This window comes from Acomys minous (genome assembly GCF_964271855.1).
Source record: "Acomys minous genome assembly, chromosome: 17".
Classification (NCBI taxonomy): Eukaryota; Metazoa; Chordata; class Mammalia; order Rodentia; family Muridae; genus Acomys; species Acomys minous.
Window position 1 is genome coordinate 27480523 of NC_140500.1, and position 14042 is coordinate 27494564.

The 14042-nt window shown below is 47.7% G+C and overlaps 1 protein-coding gene across 3 annotated transcripts in view; it reads right to left on the reverse strand.

Moving 5' to 3' along the window:
• Positions 1-14042, reverse strand: part of RASGEF1A (RasGEF domain family member 1A) — an 88193-nt gene that overhangs the window by 31974 nt on the left and 42177 nt on the right. The window contains exon 1 of one of the 3 annotated variants that reach the window (XM_084765602.1): positions 1440-1566. The exons of the other annotated variants lie outside the window; for them this stretch is intronic. Within the exon in view, the coding sequence (XP_084621728.1) occupies positions 1440-1457 (18 nt within the window). The 5' untranslated portion in view covers positions 1458-1566. Of the gene's footprint in view, positions 1-1439; positions 1567-14042 lie in introns of those variants that run through there. 3 annotated transcript variants of the gene reach the window in all.

Below are 14042 nucleotides of genomic sequence, written 5' to 3' on the forward strand. Positions count from 1 at the left end.
CCCTCCCGAGGTATGCCTAGGGTGTGCATCTACATCCCTTGGTGCTTATTGATATAGAACACATCCTGTACTTTACTTAACTGCAGTGGTTCTCAACCTTCCTACTGCTGTGGTCCTCATGTTGTGATGCAAGCATAAAATCTCATTGCTACTTCATAACTGTAATTTTGCTACTATTAAGAACTGTAATGTGGCCGGGCGTGGTGGCGCACGCCTTTAATCCCAGCACTCGGGAGGCAGAGGCAGGCGGATCGCTGTGAGTTCGAGGCCAGCCTGGTCTACAAAGCGAGTCTAGGACAGCCAAGGCTACACAGAGAAACCTTGTCTCAAAAAAAAAAAACCAAAAAAAAAAAAAAAAAAAAAAAAAAAAAAAGAACTGTAATGTGAATATCTGATACGCAGGAAATCTGATATACAACTCCTGTCAGAGTCCTTCGTTCAACCCCCAAAGTGTCTCCACCCACAGGTTGAGAACCATGCCTGACGATCAGTCTCGAGGATAAGGACTGTGGCCTGCTTAGTTCCCTGCAAACTACAGTGCCAGCACACAGCAGGTGCTTAATACATGTGTTCGAGGTCCCGCATCGTCATTTCATTAGTGCTGGCTCCTCAGTTCCACAATTCCACATCACTGGTCTGCACGGGGCCTGGTCTAGGCAGGTCTGCTCCAAGCTAAGGGCCCCAGAGACACCGTACAGCATACTGCACCTGAATCCCACAGCCCACCCTGGCTCAAAAGAGGTTTCTATGGAACAACTGGGACAGTGCGGGTGGCGGCTCAGGCTCAATATTAATTTTAGGGAAATTCTCAGCCTTCTCCACACTGGGCACTCTTCTCTTTAAACACATGACATTTGAGAAGGCACAGCTTTGCCCCCACACCTGCCTCTTAACGGCTCTCACTTAAGCCTCCCATATATAAACACGTTCTCTCTCTCCCGCCCACATCGCACATACAAGCACACACCTCCCACATGATCGCAGACCGCTCCCCCTCTCCAAGCACTTATGGAGTAAACAGTGGTTTTGAGCCCAAGGATAGGGAAAATTCCAGGATCGCCACTGCTCTTTACAAGTCTGCTCTTTCGGGGCGGGGGTGTGGGGGCGCGCGTTCTCCTGCAGCACCCTCCACCGCTGAGCCCACCCTGCCCATCCTTCCCCCTCCTCCCGCCGCGCAGGTTTTCAAGCACCGGAGTCTCTGGTGTCCGCAGAGCTTAGGAGGGCAGCAGCTGAACCTTGGGCGAGGCCCAAGTGGCGGCAGGTGTCCCGATAGGGACGGGAGAAAGAGTTGCCCTGGCTGTCCCAGGCCAGCTCCCTCCTGACCTGGCCCCGCCTCTCAAGCTCTGAAGTGCAGAAACCTTAGCCCGGCTGTCTTGCTGTGGTCCAGACACTGCCCTGGAGCGCTCCAGACCCGCCTTCCCTCGATGTCTCAACCCTACCTGGGGTTCCAGAAACATCTTGGCTGCGGCTCCGCTATCCGACCCACAGAAGGTGTGGAAACCCGACTAACCTCCCGGGCTGAGTCAGTACCGCCCCTACCCGGGGACTTCCCTCCGGTGAGGGCGGGACTGGGAGGGGCGCTAGCAAAGGACTGGGCCAGACGTGGTGAGGCGCGCCCAGCGGCAGGGTGCACAGGGCTAGATATGGGAATGGCGTGAGGGTTGACGCTCTATGGGGGTGGGGGTGGGGTGGTCGTGGTGCTGGTGACCTCCAGCGAAGACTCCATTCTCCTCCCGCTGGCCTCTCCCACTTGTCCTACAGCAGGTGCCCGCTCCAGACGGGCACTCACTCCACACAGCTCTGGTCTGAATGTTTTGAATTCTGTCCATCCATCTCTCACAACACGACCAAGACAAACAGCTGCGGCAGAGGAAGGGCTAATCTGAGTGACGAGAGTGAGGTGCACACCTGGCGCGTGGTGCGTGAGTCTCACTCTAGCCACAGCACTAGGAAGGAATCCTGCCAGGCGGTCGCTCTCACCTTCACCTTGCAATGGCTTCCCACTGCTGCCCCAGCTCTCAGAGTTTAGTTGGCAGAGATAGGTTGGAATAAAGAAGGCCCTCTCTGGGGACCTGGTACAAGGGAAAGAGCGGCTGGGAGCGCAGAGAGAACTGGGCCAGGTTCTGGGAGTCAAAGCTGGTCACTTATGCCACAGTGAGGAGACAAGGGACCCTCTCAGCTGGAACTATAGGCAGGAGCAGAGATTACCCAGGGGCCTAAGACAACTGCCCAAGAGCAAGCCACTGTGCCCAACAGACACTGATGACCCAGACTATATCCAGCCTGGTCAAGATGATGATCGCCATCCCACCCTGCCTGCTCTCTGCTCAGCAGGCTGGGATGGTTTGGGGGGGGCACCCTTCTCTCCTGCAGGCTCCCTTCCTCAGCTTTCTTTTCAGGGGCCTCAGAGCCCAGAGTGTTCGCTATCTCCTGAAACAGCTCCACAGATGGTGTGTGTGTGTGTGTGTGTGTGTGTGTGTGTGTGTGTGTGTGTGTGTGTAGGTGTGCACCCCTTTTCACCCGGGCCCCCTCTTACATCTCTGCATCTTATTCCAGAGGATGCAAAGCTTGCAGTGGCCTCTGCTGGTGATTTCTGATGTCAAGACCCACTGAGATCCTGCAGGGCCCTTGCTAGGCTTGGGCCATCCTGTCAGCTTGCTCTAATACTGAGAGGTGTGAAACCGGGGTCCTCCCTCTGGGAGAGGTACCTGTCTTTGTCTTCTTTAGCCCTGTTCCTTGACCCTACCGGACACCTGGGTCCTAAGAAGATGATGGCAGTTCTCAAGAAGTCCGTGGCCCAGTTAATGATCCTGTTGCCACCTGCTCCAAAGCAAACTTTGCCCTCTGTCCCTCTGAACAAGACAGTTCCCAGGCTAGAGGAGGGAGCTGATGGCCGGGGTGCCCCTTGATGTTGTCCTCGAATCACTTAGTGCTCACTCACAAATGTCACTGGCATCGTCGCAGATCCTCAGTGAAGTGGCTCCTCTGCACACCCCACAGGAAAGAAAACCCGTCTAGCCCCATCTCTGTGCCATGGATGGAGCTGTCTTTGTCACAAGTCTGGCCTCAGCATTCATGTATGTACCAATCCATGTCCTCCCTGGTGTCCTGGGAGCTAGGGAAGCTGGCAGGCCAGCGGCTGACTCCTGTCAGATGTCCTGCTTAAAGCCACATGTGAGGCTATCCTGCAGCAAGGGCTCATGGTGCCTGACTCAAGACACCACCGCCCTTAACTAGGTTTAGCTCTGGAAAGTGGATATGTGACGTGGTCTGTGGACATCTGCTGGGGTTGTTGGAAAAGGCAAGACACATAGCCTCCAGACGATGGAGGCTGTACATAACAGTCCTTGTCTAAGAGACTGGCGGAACAAAAGGCAGGGAAGCCTGGCTCGATGAAGACAGTGACCTGGGGCATCCTCATAAGCACAGGACAAGATGCTAGGCCATAGCATTCTGTCTGCTCTTGCAGGCGGATGGGCCCCATTAGAGCCTGAGTAAGGTGTTAGTACTGTCCATAACTTGCAATCCCTTGATGATCACACTGAGAGCCAGAGTCCTGGGGCCACGGGGTCCTGATACTCGGTCCCCTCTGGGACCTCAGCGCCTCTAACATGGCTTGGCATGGAATGCTTCCCCAGGTATGGGGCCAGCCCCCATAGGAGTCTGCCTGTATGTCACCCTCTCAGTGACGTATTTAAAAGGTCACCTTCCACTCTGGCACTTCCCCCTCACCACTGAATTTCCTCCTTGTGTTACTCAATGCAACAGTTCTTTTCCACTTATTTATTAGTCTGCTTTAATTAAAAAAAAAAAAAAGAATATGAGTGGCTGCATGTGGTGGCACACACGTTAAATCCCAGCACTCGGGAGGCAGAGGCAGGCAGACCTCTGTGAGTTCAAGGCCAGCCTGGTCTACAAAGGGAGTTCAGGACAGTTAGGGCTCTGTCACACACAGAAACCCGGTCTCAAAAACAAAACAAAACAAAAAGAATATGAACACCATAAGAATAAGATCTTTATCTGTTCACTGCTCAACCAGTAACTGTAACATGTGTGTGCATAGGGGCATGGGCGATCCCTCTGTGGAGCACATATATGTATATGTATGTGTGTGTGTGTGTGCATATATATATGTGTGTGTGTATATATATATATATACAGATTTGGATGTGGAGTCGAATATGGATAGTGATGTGAATATAGTGATCCTGATATATGGATACAAACAGAAATGTTTGTGAACATAGAAATTGATAAAGTTATACATAGTACAACGGATATGTAATGTGGATAAAGATATAGATTGGCATGTGTATATACATATAGGGATATGAGCGGGAAACGGACATGGATGGAGATGTAAACGTAGATGGGACATATACGTGGAGGCAGGTATAGAGAGACAGCACAAGGCTCACGCCCATAGTATATAAGAACTTACCAAGTTGAAGGAGTCAGAAGACCCTGTTAGTGTAACAAACAAAGTTACGGAGAAGTACTGCATGAGACAGCAGCAAGTTTAAGTCGTTGGAGTTTATTAGTCATCAGCCAGAGAGAAGCTAACACCACACTGTGAGGGCTCTCCACGCCCACCAGACTGGTAAAAATGAAAAGGCAGAAAATGCCAAGTGCTGGCAAGGAAGTGGCCAAACCATGACCCTCGGCTGCTGGTGGCAACATGGCTAGGGCACCCACAGTCGTGTGGTCTCCGCACCATGATGTGGAGCAAAGGAAACCAAGCACGCACGTTCTGAGCTAGGAGCCCATGCATGTCCAGCACAAATCTGGCAAGGGTCTCTGGAGGGGTAGGAGCTGGGGAGGAAGGGGGCTGCTGGAGCCGGTGTCCCCCATGTGTTTACCTCACAGGAAGTCAGTCAACAGCGGCCCTCTCTGACTAGGTACTACCTGCATGGTCCGCTTCATCTCGTAAACTGCAGTGAGAAGGCTGGCGAAGAGCTGAGACAGGTGTCACTGCAGGGCACGTAGAGCTGCCTGAGCCCCAAGGCTCTTCCAGGTCTTCTCTTGACCAGTTCTCAGTCAAGAAGGTGGCTAGGTCATGCTGGGCACTAGAACCCTGGAACTCTTTGTCCCCCCCACAAGCCAAGGGAATGTGGAGGAAGAGCTTTCTTCTGTGCATTTCTCCCCCTTTCTTCACCCCCTTCGTTTATCGCATTCATCTTTACACACTTGCCCTAACCATTTTCCAACTTCACAGCAGTAGTTTCACCACTTTCAGTTTTACACTCATTGGTGATGCACGGCTTGATGGTCCTGACACCGCCACTTGTTTTCTCCTCTCTGAATTACACTGGGGACTGAACCTTCAGAAAGGTTTTCTCAACAGGAAGATCTTCAAATCAAACAGGAAGTGATGCCCAAGCCAACATGCGTGTGGTCACAACATGGAGACGTAATATACACAAGCAAGACAGCATGGCGCCTCCAAAAGATCCCGGCTCAGTGGCTGAACTCAAGCATGGAAAATGCTAAATGGAGGTTTCAAAGGCTTAGCAGAACAAATGACCTGCAGGACGATGAAAACGAGGGAATTAATTCAATCCAGGCCCTGGAGGGGAAAAAAAATCAGAAGAAAAGCTGAGCAAAGTGGATGAGGAAGTGAGCACTATGGGTGAAAAAGTCAGCAAGGAAAGCGAAGTAGCAGGGGGCAGATCAATGTGGGAGACTGAAAGCTCCATAAATCAAACAAACAAGGCCAGCAGAAAATATGACCAAAGAGAGGGAAGAATGTCAGGGATGCCGGGAAAAGCTGAGGGATAGTACATTCAAACGTCAGCGGACGGCTGAGCAACAGTGAGTTCAAACAGGAGCCTAGGGGATAAGAGTAACCCTAAGCCAAAGAAATCTGAACTATGACCAAGAAGCCAAACCTAAGAATCTACAGGATTGAAGGAGAAGCTGAGACAGACGAATTAAAGGTATGGAAAATCATGTGATGACGATAGCAGAAAATCCCCCAAATCTGGAGTCTAGAACAAAATTCTTGTCTAAACTCATGACCGGAACTTCCCCATGACACGTTACAGTCAAGATGTCCAAAATACAAAGCAAAAGGATCAGACCGAAGCCAGGCACACGTTATGTAATCCAAGCACTGGAGGAGACAGAGGCAGAGGCAGAGGCAGAGGCAGAGGCAGAGGCAGGCAGATCTCTGTGAGTTCAAGGCCAGCCTGTTCTACAAAGCAAGTTCAGGACAGCTAGGGCTACACAGAGAAACCCTGTCTCAAAAACAACAACAATAACAAAAGGATCAGACTGAGAACTATAAGAAAGGGCTGCTATGGTGGTGTAAGCCTTAAATCCCCTTGAGGCCAGCCTGGTATACATAGTGAGGTCCTGCCTAAAGCTACATACATACATACATACATACATACATACATACATACATACATACATACACACACACATATATATACATACATACATACACACATATATATACATACATACATACATACATTAGAATTCTATAAGGTAGAAGTATCAACTTACTTACAAATGAGAACACAGAATAAATAATAACATCATACTTTCATTAGCAAGCCTAAAGACCAGAGAATCATAAAATTATACATTTCAATGCCTAGAAAATAAATACTTGTCAACCAAAGAAGCTATCATTTAAAATTGACAAAAAAATAAGGGTATTCCAAGACAGGAACAAACCAAGTCAGTTTATTACCATCTAGTCATCACCTCAGAAGATTCCTAAAGGAAAACAATACACAAGGGAAGAAAGACAGTTTCAGTCATATGAGCACATAAAGTGAAAACCCTCACATGAGGAGTGAACAAAAGAATGCCAGCAGGGATCTATCATGTCCAACATGGTAAAGTAGCACATAATGGGGCAGATATGATAAACAAGTATCAATCAATACAGGGATCCAGCCTGGGAAATGGCTCAGTGAATACAGTGCCTACTGTGAAAGCATGAAAACCTGAGTTCAGGTCCCTAGCCCCCACGTAATAGTTGAGGCAGCAATGCTTGTGGAGGAAGACACCCAAGACTACACCCAAGACTGAGTCTCTATATGTGCACACACAAACGAGCACATCCATACACACACACATACACACACACACACACACACACACACACACACACACACACACACCTATAGGAGTTACTGGACATATTATAATAATATCCTCCAATATAAATGATCCTAACTCACCAATGAGGTATAAAGTAGGGGACCAAATTAAAGAGTGGGGTTGGGGGATCCAACAATCTTTTGTTTCCCAAAAAAAAAAAAAAAAAACCACACCTCACTGGCAAAGACACCACAGACTGAGAGTCACAGGATGTAAAACGATTTGTCAAGTGAATACAAGCTAAAAACAAACCATTGTGCAGTTATTGAAAGTTGGTAAAGAAGACTTCAAATCAAAATTGGTCATCAGAGATTTTTTTGAAAGGTCACTACCTGCTAATAAATGGGATAACTCATCAAGAAAATGTAATAATTATAAATATAAATGCCCTGAACCAGCTTCCCAATGTCATAAACACTAGTGGACACAAAAATCAGATATCCTCTGATAAAATACTAGTGGATGACTTCAATACCTTATCCTACTAAATTCTAGATAGGTGTCTCCCACTGAAACACATACATCCACATAAATTCAAATAGGAAGTGAGAGGGAGGCCAAAATAATATAATAAGCAATTTTAAAAAGGTGGCAACTACAACAGATCTTAATGAAACCCAGAAAATAATTAGGTAATACTTTGAAAATCTATTTTTCCAAAACTGGAAAATCGAGAAGAGGTAGATGTATTCCTACACACACATGACCTACTTTTTAAATCAAATGGGCATAAAACAGCTTAGACAGATCCATACTAAGCACCATTGAAGCCATAATAAAGGCTCCCAGAAAAGCAACACATGGAAAGACCTCCTCCCTCCTTGGATTGGAAAATTAATAATATGAAAATGGCCACATTACCAACAGCAATCTCCACCTCTGACGTACCCTCATAAAACTCCAGTTACACCTTTCCCGCTGTTCAAAAGTCCCACAGTTCACATTTCCAAACAAAAGACCCCAAATAGCCAAAGCAACCCTTAGCAGAAGGATTCCACCAGAGAGCCACGGCACCAAAACAGTGTTGTGCCGGCACAGAACCAGACATAAACAGACCAACAGAATAGGACGTAAGACCCGGAAATAAACACATAGCAACAGCCACCCTGTTTCTGACAAAGGTATCACTCACTGAAGAAAAGATAACCCCTTTGACAGATGCTGCTGGGAGAATGGGATCTTCACACACAGAAGAGTGGAATTTCAGTCTGCACTTCCCAGCCCATACAAAAATTAGCTAAAAAAAAAAATGGACCCTGTACCTTAACATGAGGTCTGAACCTTGAGCCTGTAAGAGGAAAATATAGTTGCAACATTTCAACCTGTTGCCGGAGAGTTTTTTGAAATAAAGACTCTACTAAGACAGGAAATAATCCCAAGATCCCAAGAATCAACAAGTGAAATGAAAAAGCTTTTGGAAGGAAAAGGAACAATTGCCGGAGCGAAATAGGTTATAGAAAGGGGGAAATGGGGGCTGGAGAGATGGCTCAGAGGTTGAGAGCACTGACTGCTCTTCCAGAAGTCCTGAGTTCAATTCCCAGCAACCACATGGTGGCTACAGCCATCTATAACGTGATCTGATGCCCTCTTCTGGCCTGGAGGTGTACATGCAAGCAGAGTACTGTATACAAAATAATAAATAAATAATTAAAAAAAAAAAAAAGAAAGGGGGAAATGTTTCTCAACGACACACCAGACAGGTGGTTATGTAGAGAATATATACAAAATCGTAAAAACTGAACTCCAGGCAAAAATTCCAAATTATCCAATCAACGGATAGGCTATTGAGCTGAACAGACACCTCTCAAAAACAGAATACGGGGCCTGGGGAGTTGGCTCAGCTGGTAAACTGCCTGCCTGCGGGCATGAGGCCCTAAGTTTGTGTTCAGTGAGACACTCTACCTCAAAGAATAAGGCGGGCAGCCGCTGAGGAAGACACCTGATGCTGACCTCTGTCCCCACATGCATGCACACACACACACATACACGTGCACAAGGCCACACTAACAAGCTCATGTACTACACATGCATCACATCATATACAACACACCACACACAAAACATGTTAAGATAGAATTGGAAGAACAACAAGCCAGGGGGGATGCCGGCAGAATAGCAAGCACCAAGATGTCACACAGGGGCTGGACGAACGTCTCGGTGGCTAAGAGCAGCGGCTGCTCCTCCAGAGGACCAGGCTCAGTCCCCACATGGTGGTTTACAAACTGTTCCTGGGGATCCGACATCCTCTTCTGACTTGTGTGAGGCCAAGCACTCACATACAGGCAAAAAAAAACCAAAAAACAAAAAACAAAAAACACCCATACACATAAAATAAATTTTATAAAAAAACAGAAGTCAAGCAACAACAAAACTGGTGAGGACGTGGGGAAAGAGAAACCTTAAGACATCTCTGGTGTTGTTGTAAGCTGGTACCACCACTGTGGAAATCAGTATGGAGATTCCTCAAAAAAAAATTAATACAGAACTATCATAGGAGACAGCTATACCACTTTTGGAATAAATATTTGAAATAGTCTATGTCAACATGCCACAGAGACATTCACACAGCTATGATTACTGCTGCTTTATTCACAGTAGCCAAGAAATGGGGCCAACTTAGGTTATCTGTCAATAGGTGATCAGGAAAATGTGGTGCACATTACAGAATATAATTCTGTTCAGCTGTAAAGCAGTCTGAAGAAAGTGGATGGAACCTTATATCATTATGCTAAGTGAAATAAGCCAGATTCAGGAAGTGTGTGTTCATGTGAGGATGTGTGTGTGCGTGCATGTGCATGTGTGTGTATGAGATGTGTGTGAGTGTGTGTTTGAATGTTTGTGTGAGCGCATGTCTGTGTTTGAGAACAGGCAAAAGGACAGGGAAACATTTGCATACCACATATGCCATAAAGCTCTCATATCCGTAATATAAAAAGAACTTTTAGAAATCAATGACAGAGCCCAGGTAGCCTACAGCAGGCCACACTCTTCTAGCGCACATACGTACATGATGGATTGTTTTCAGACGTAAAGAAGAGTGAGTTCACTTGGTTTGCAGGAAAATGAACGCAGCTGAAGAAATCATATTAAGCTAATTAAGCCAATCTCAGAGAAACAAATACATATTCTGTTGTTTGTTGTTTCTAGATTTTATATAGCAACACAAAATTGTGTATACATATGGTATGAAATTAGAAGCCAAAAAACACCTGGGGAACAAAGGGAGCTAGAGGAATCGCGGGGGGAGGAGACTGTACTATATGAACAACACATGCCTGTGTGGGATGCCTTTAGGTACCATAAATATTTGCAATAGAAACTTTTAATTATATTAAAAGTAATTTAATGATGGACGTCATAATTACAAATGGCAAACAGAGCTGAAAGTCTTGTTTCTCCAAAGAAGGTACACACATGGCCTGACAGATGCACGGAAATTGCTCGGTAGCGCTAATTGTCCGGAAACTGCAAACCCAAGCCACAGTGAGGCAGTAGCTCACAAGCACTGAGACAGGTATCATCAGGAGACGCATAATAACAAGTGTTATTGATGACGCGAACACACATATACTGCTGGCGAAGACGGGAGGTTGTGAAAATGCTTTGCAAAACAGACTGCTAGTTCTTTACACCATTAAACAGTTATTACGGGACTTGGCAAGTCCGTGTCTACAGATATATCCAAGACATCTGAACACATGCCCACACCACGCATGGTGGAGGCTGTTGGCTACGGGAAGGAACAGTGGCAGCTAATGGATACAGGGTTTCTTCTCTTATAATAAAAGCGTTCTGGAATGTGGTGATGGCCCTACAGCTTGTAGGTATACTAAAAAAAAAAATCACTAAATTGGCCACTTAAAGGATTTATGCTATACAAGCCTGTATCTGAATCAATTGTGTAACACACGCAGACAAGACCATGGCACACAGTGCCCTTCCAGGAGGCAACCCAAGACCCCTCACCTTCTCCATAATCTAACAGTTGGCAAGTGCCTGCTGCAGATTTAATTTGTATTTACTTAGTCATGAGTGAGAGCCAGCCTCTCTCTTTCTTAAAATGTTTCTCTGGGGGCTCCCCCCCCTTTTTATTCAGCTGGCTTGTGGGGGTGCTGGTGGGGGTGGTTTTCCTTATCAATTCAGCAGCTATCTACCTCGTTAGTGTGGTTAGTGTGGTGGGAGGTTGTAAATAAAAACACCCAAGTCCTGGTCACGAGGCTGGCATGGTGGAAAAGAAGACACAAAGACTGAAAAATATATTCCACAGTAGGCAGGGAGTGCTGTGGAGAAAACAAGAGTGGGTAAGGTAGGTCAGGAGCGCTGTTTATACACATGGACTCGGAAGGCACATCTGTGGGACACAACCTTTGTAGGTTCAAGGAAACACCGCTGCAAGGCCGTGGGCAGGAGGAGCACTTTGGTCTATCAAAGAACAGAGAGGAGGCTGACATTGCTGGCGTGGAGTGGGGCAGCTAAGAGGTGAGAGCCGCCCCGGTGTGGCTCTGAGGGCAGGATATAGGTTTGTATCCATTTCCTAAATTACAGCGGTACCTCTGACACATCGTTCCCAAACTTCCAGTGAACACATGAAACCACGGCCAGTGCCAAACTCTGTGCACATCACAGCTGTCAGCTTCTCTTTGGCATATCTGAATTGGGGGGGTGGAGGTGGGGTCACTATTCATGTGAGTTAGGGCCACTGAGTAAAATGAGGGTGATTCGGACACAAACACAGTCAGTCTGGCTGGCAACTGGCAGGCACTCATTGGCAGAGGGTATGCACAGCACGGACACACTGGACAAGGAGATAACCCACCTCCCAGGCAGAAGTGAAGGGTGATGCCAGGTTTCATTGCCCTTCTTAGGGTGTCAGGCAGTTTAAAACGGGAATTGTGTATTTAGGGAATTTTTCACTTAATGCTTCTGGGACACGGGTGACTAGGTGAAAAGCACTGTAAGACAAACCGCAGATGAAGGAGCCTCCCTGGGCCGTGATCTGTCCGCCTGTGACTGCAATCTGCCCTTTCTCAGTTTGGGAAGCTGAAAGCCTGAACCCAAGTGTGGGGCATGAGCAGGCTCCTCTGAGGCTCTGGGGAAAGCCCCCCCCCCATCATCCCTATTTCTCTGCCTGGTCTCTCACACTGGGCATTCCTTGGTAATCCTTGCCTTCCGCTGCCTCTTGGGTCTCTGCCTCCAGTTTGCACGAGGCCTTCGCCTCTGTCTCTCCCTCTTCTTTTTTAGAACCCAGCATGGCTTCACTGTAACGTGCTCACATCTGCAAAGACCCCATCCACACGCTCCAGACAGGGTGGATTTGGACTACCACATTCTTCTTTAACCTGCCTTAGTGGGGTCTGTGTCTTTTTCTATTGCTAGGGATGGGATGCTGGTGCTTACATATACTAGGCATGCTCTGACCAGTGACCGGGCTTCTTAAAACACTTGATGGCGCCATATTGCTCAAAAAGGAAGACATGGCGAGAAAGGCCCAGACACCCCTGGGCCGCCTCCCCACTGCTCCTGGGTGACTCTGTCCCAAGTGAACCTACATGTCAGAAGCCTCCCTCCCAAGAACTTCCCAGATGGATGCCCCGTTGTGCTTTGGATCACCCCAGGACTGTCTGCCTCTGCTGGGTACCATCCACCTTACCCCTCCAGAAAACAGGTGGCTCACCCTTTGCTATATTCAACTAGCTTGGATTTCCTTCATACAATGGCCTTTACTGCCAAAGAAAGTTCAGAAATATCTGCCATGTGCCATGTTTCCTCAGTGGAAGGCACTAGGAGTAAGGGGCCATGACCACTGACCTCCAAGTTCACGGCCCTTTTAGACTCTGGCCCAAATCATTTGATAGACATATGTGAGAAGGAAGCTGGGAGGAGCTCTTCTTAAAAGGAAGAACACAACCTGTGGGACAGATCACACTGGGGGACAGGGCTCCTCAGGGCTCCTAATTAGGCCTCCCCTGTGGGCTCTGACCCCATCAGATTGCTGCGCTCTTGCTAAGAATGGCCTTTCACTCATGTGTACATTCCAAGTTTGCTTTCTACAGCTGTGATGAACACCATGACGAAATGCAGTCTTGGGAAGAAAAGGTTTATTTGGATTACCTTTCCCTACCATGACATATCACCAATCGAAACCAGGGCAGGAACCGGAGGCAGGAACCGGAAGCAGGAACGGAAGCAGGAGCTAAAGTAGAGGCCATGGAAGATGCTGCTTACCAGCTTGCTCCCATAGCTCGTTCAGCCTGATTTCCTATCCAATCCAGGACTATCTGCCCAATGATGGCATCACCCACAGTGGGCTGGGCCTTCTCACATCAATCATTAATCAAGGCGATGGCCCACAGACATAGACCAATCTGAAGGGGCCATTTCTCAGTGGGGGTCCCCTCGTTCCAGATGATCCTCAGTTGTGTCAAGTTGGCAAAAAATAACCAGTGTACCATCCCAGGAAAAGGGTCAACCACTGATAAACTGCAAAGGGATTAGGTCACGTGTCTGGGGAAGGTCTCTGGTCAGGAGGGCTAGGAGATGTCCTGAGATGGGGAGAGCCCTGGTATGGCCTGGTCAGGGTCAGGCAGTGAGTATGGGTCTACCCTGTGGGAAAGCACTCTTAACTCCCCGACAGGGTGCTACCAGTCATCTCTCCAGAGTGGCTGAGGTAACCCATCTCCTGGGACTAACGGCCTTTCCACCTCTCCTCAGAACCTGTGACCTTGCATGGGTGATACCTGTCAGGCCCAGGCTGTCCCATCAGAGCTGAAAATGCCCAAAATAGCATCCTGCTCTACAATAGGTTTCTGAGGCCTGTAGTCTCTGGTTCTAAAAACTGTATGTGGTTCTCAGGCACACAGCAAGGTAGGGCCCTGTCCAAGCCCTCCAACTGTACAGCCAGTGTAGAACTGGAATGCCAGTGTCTG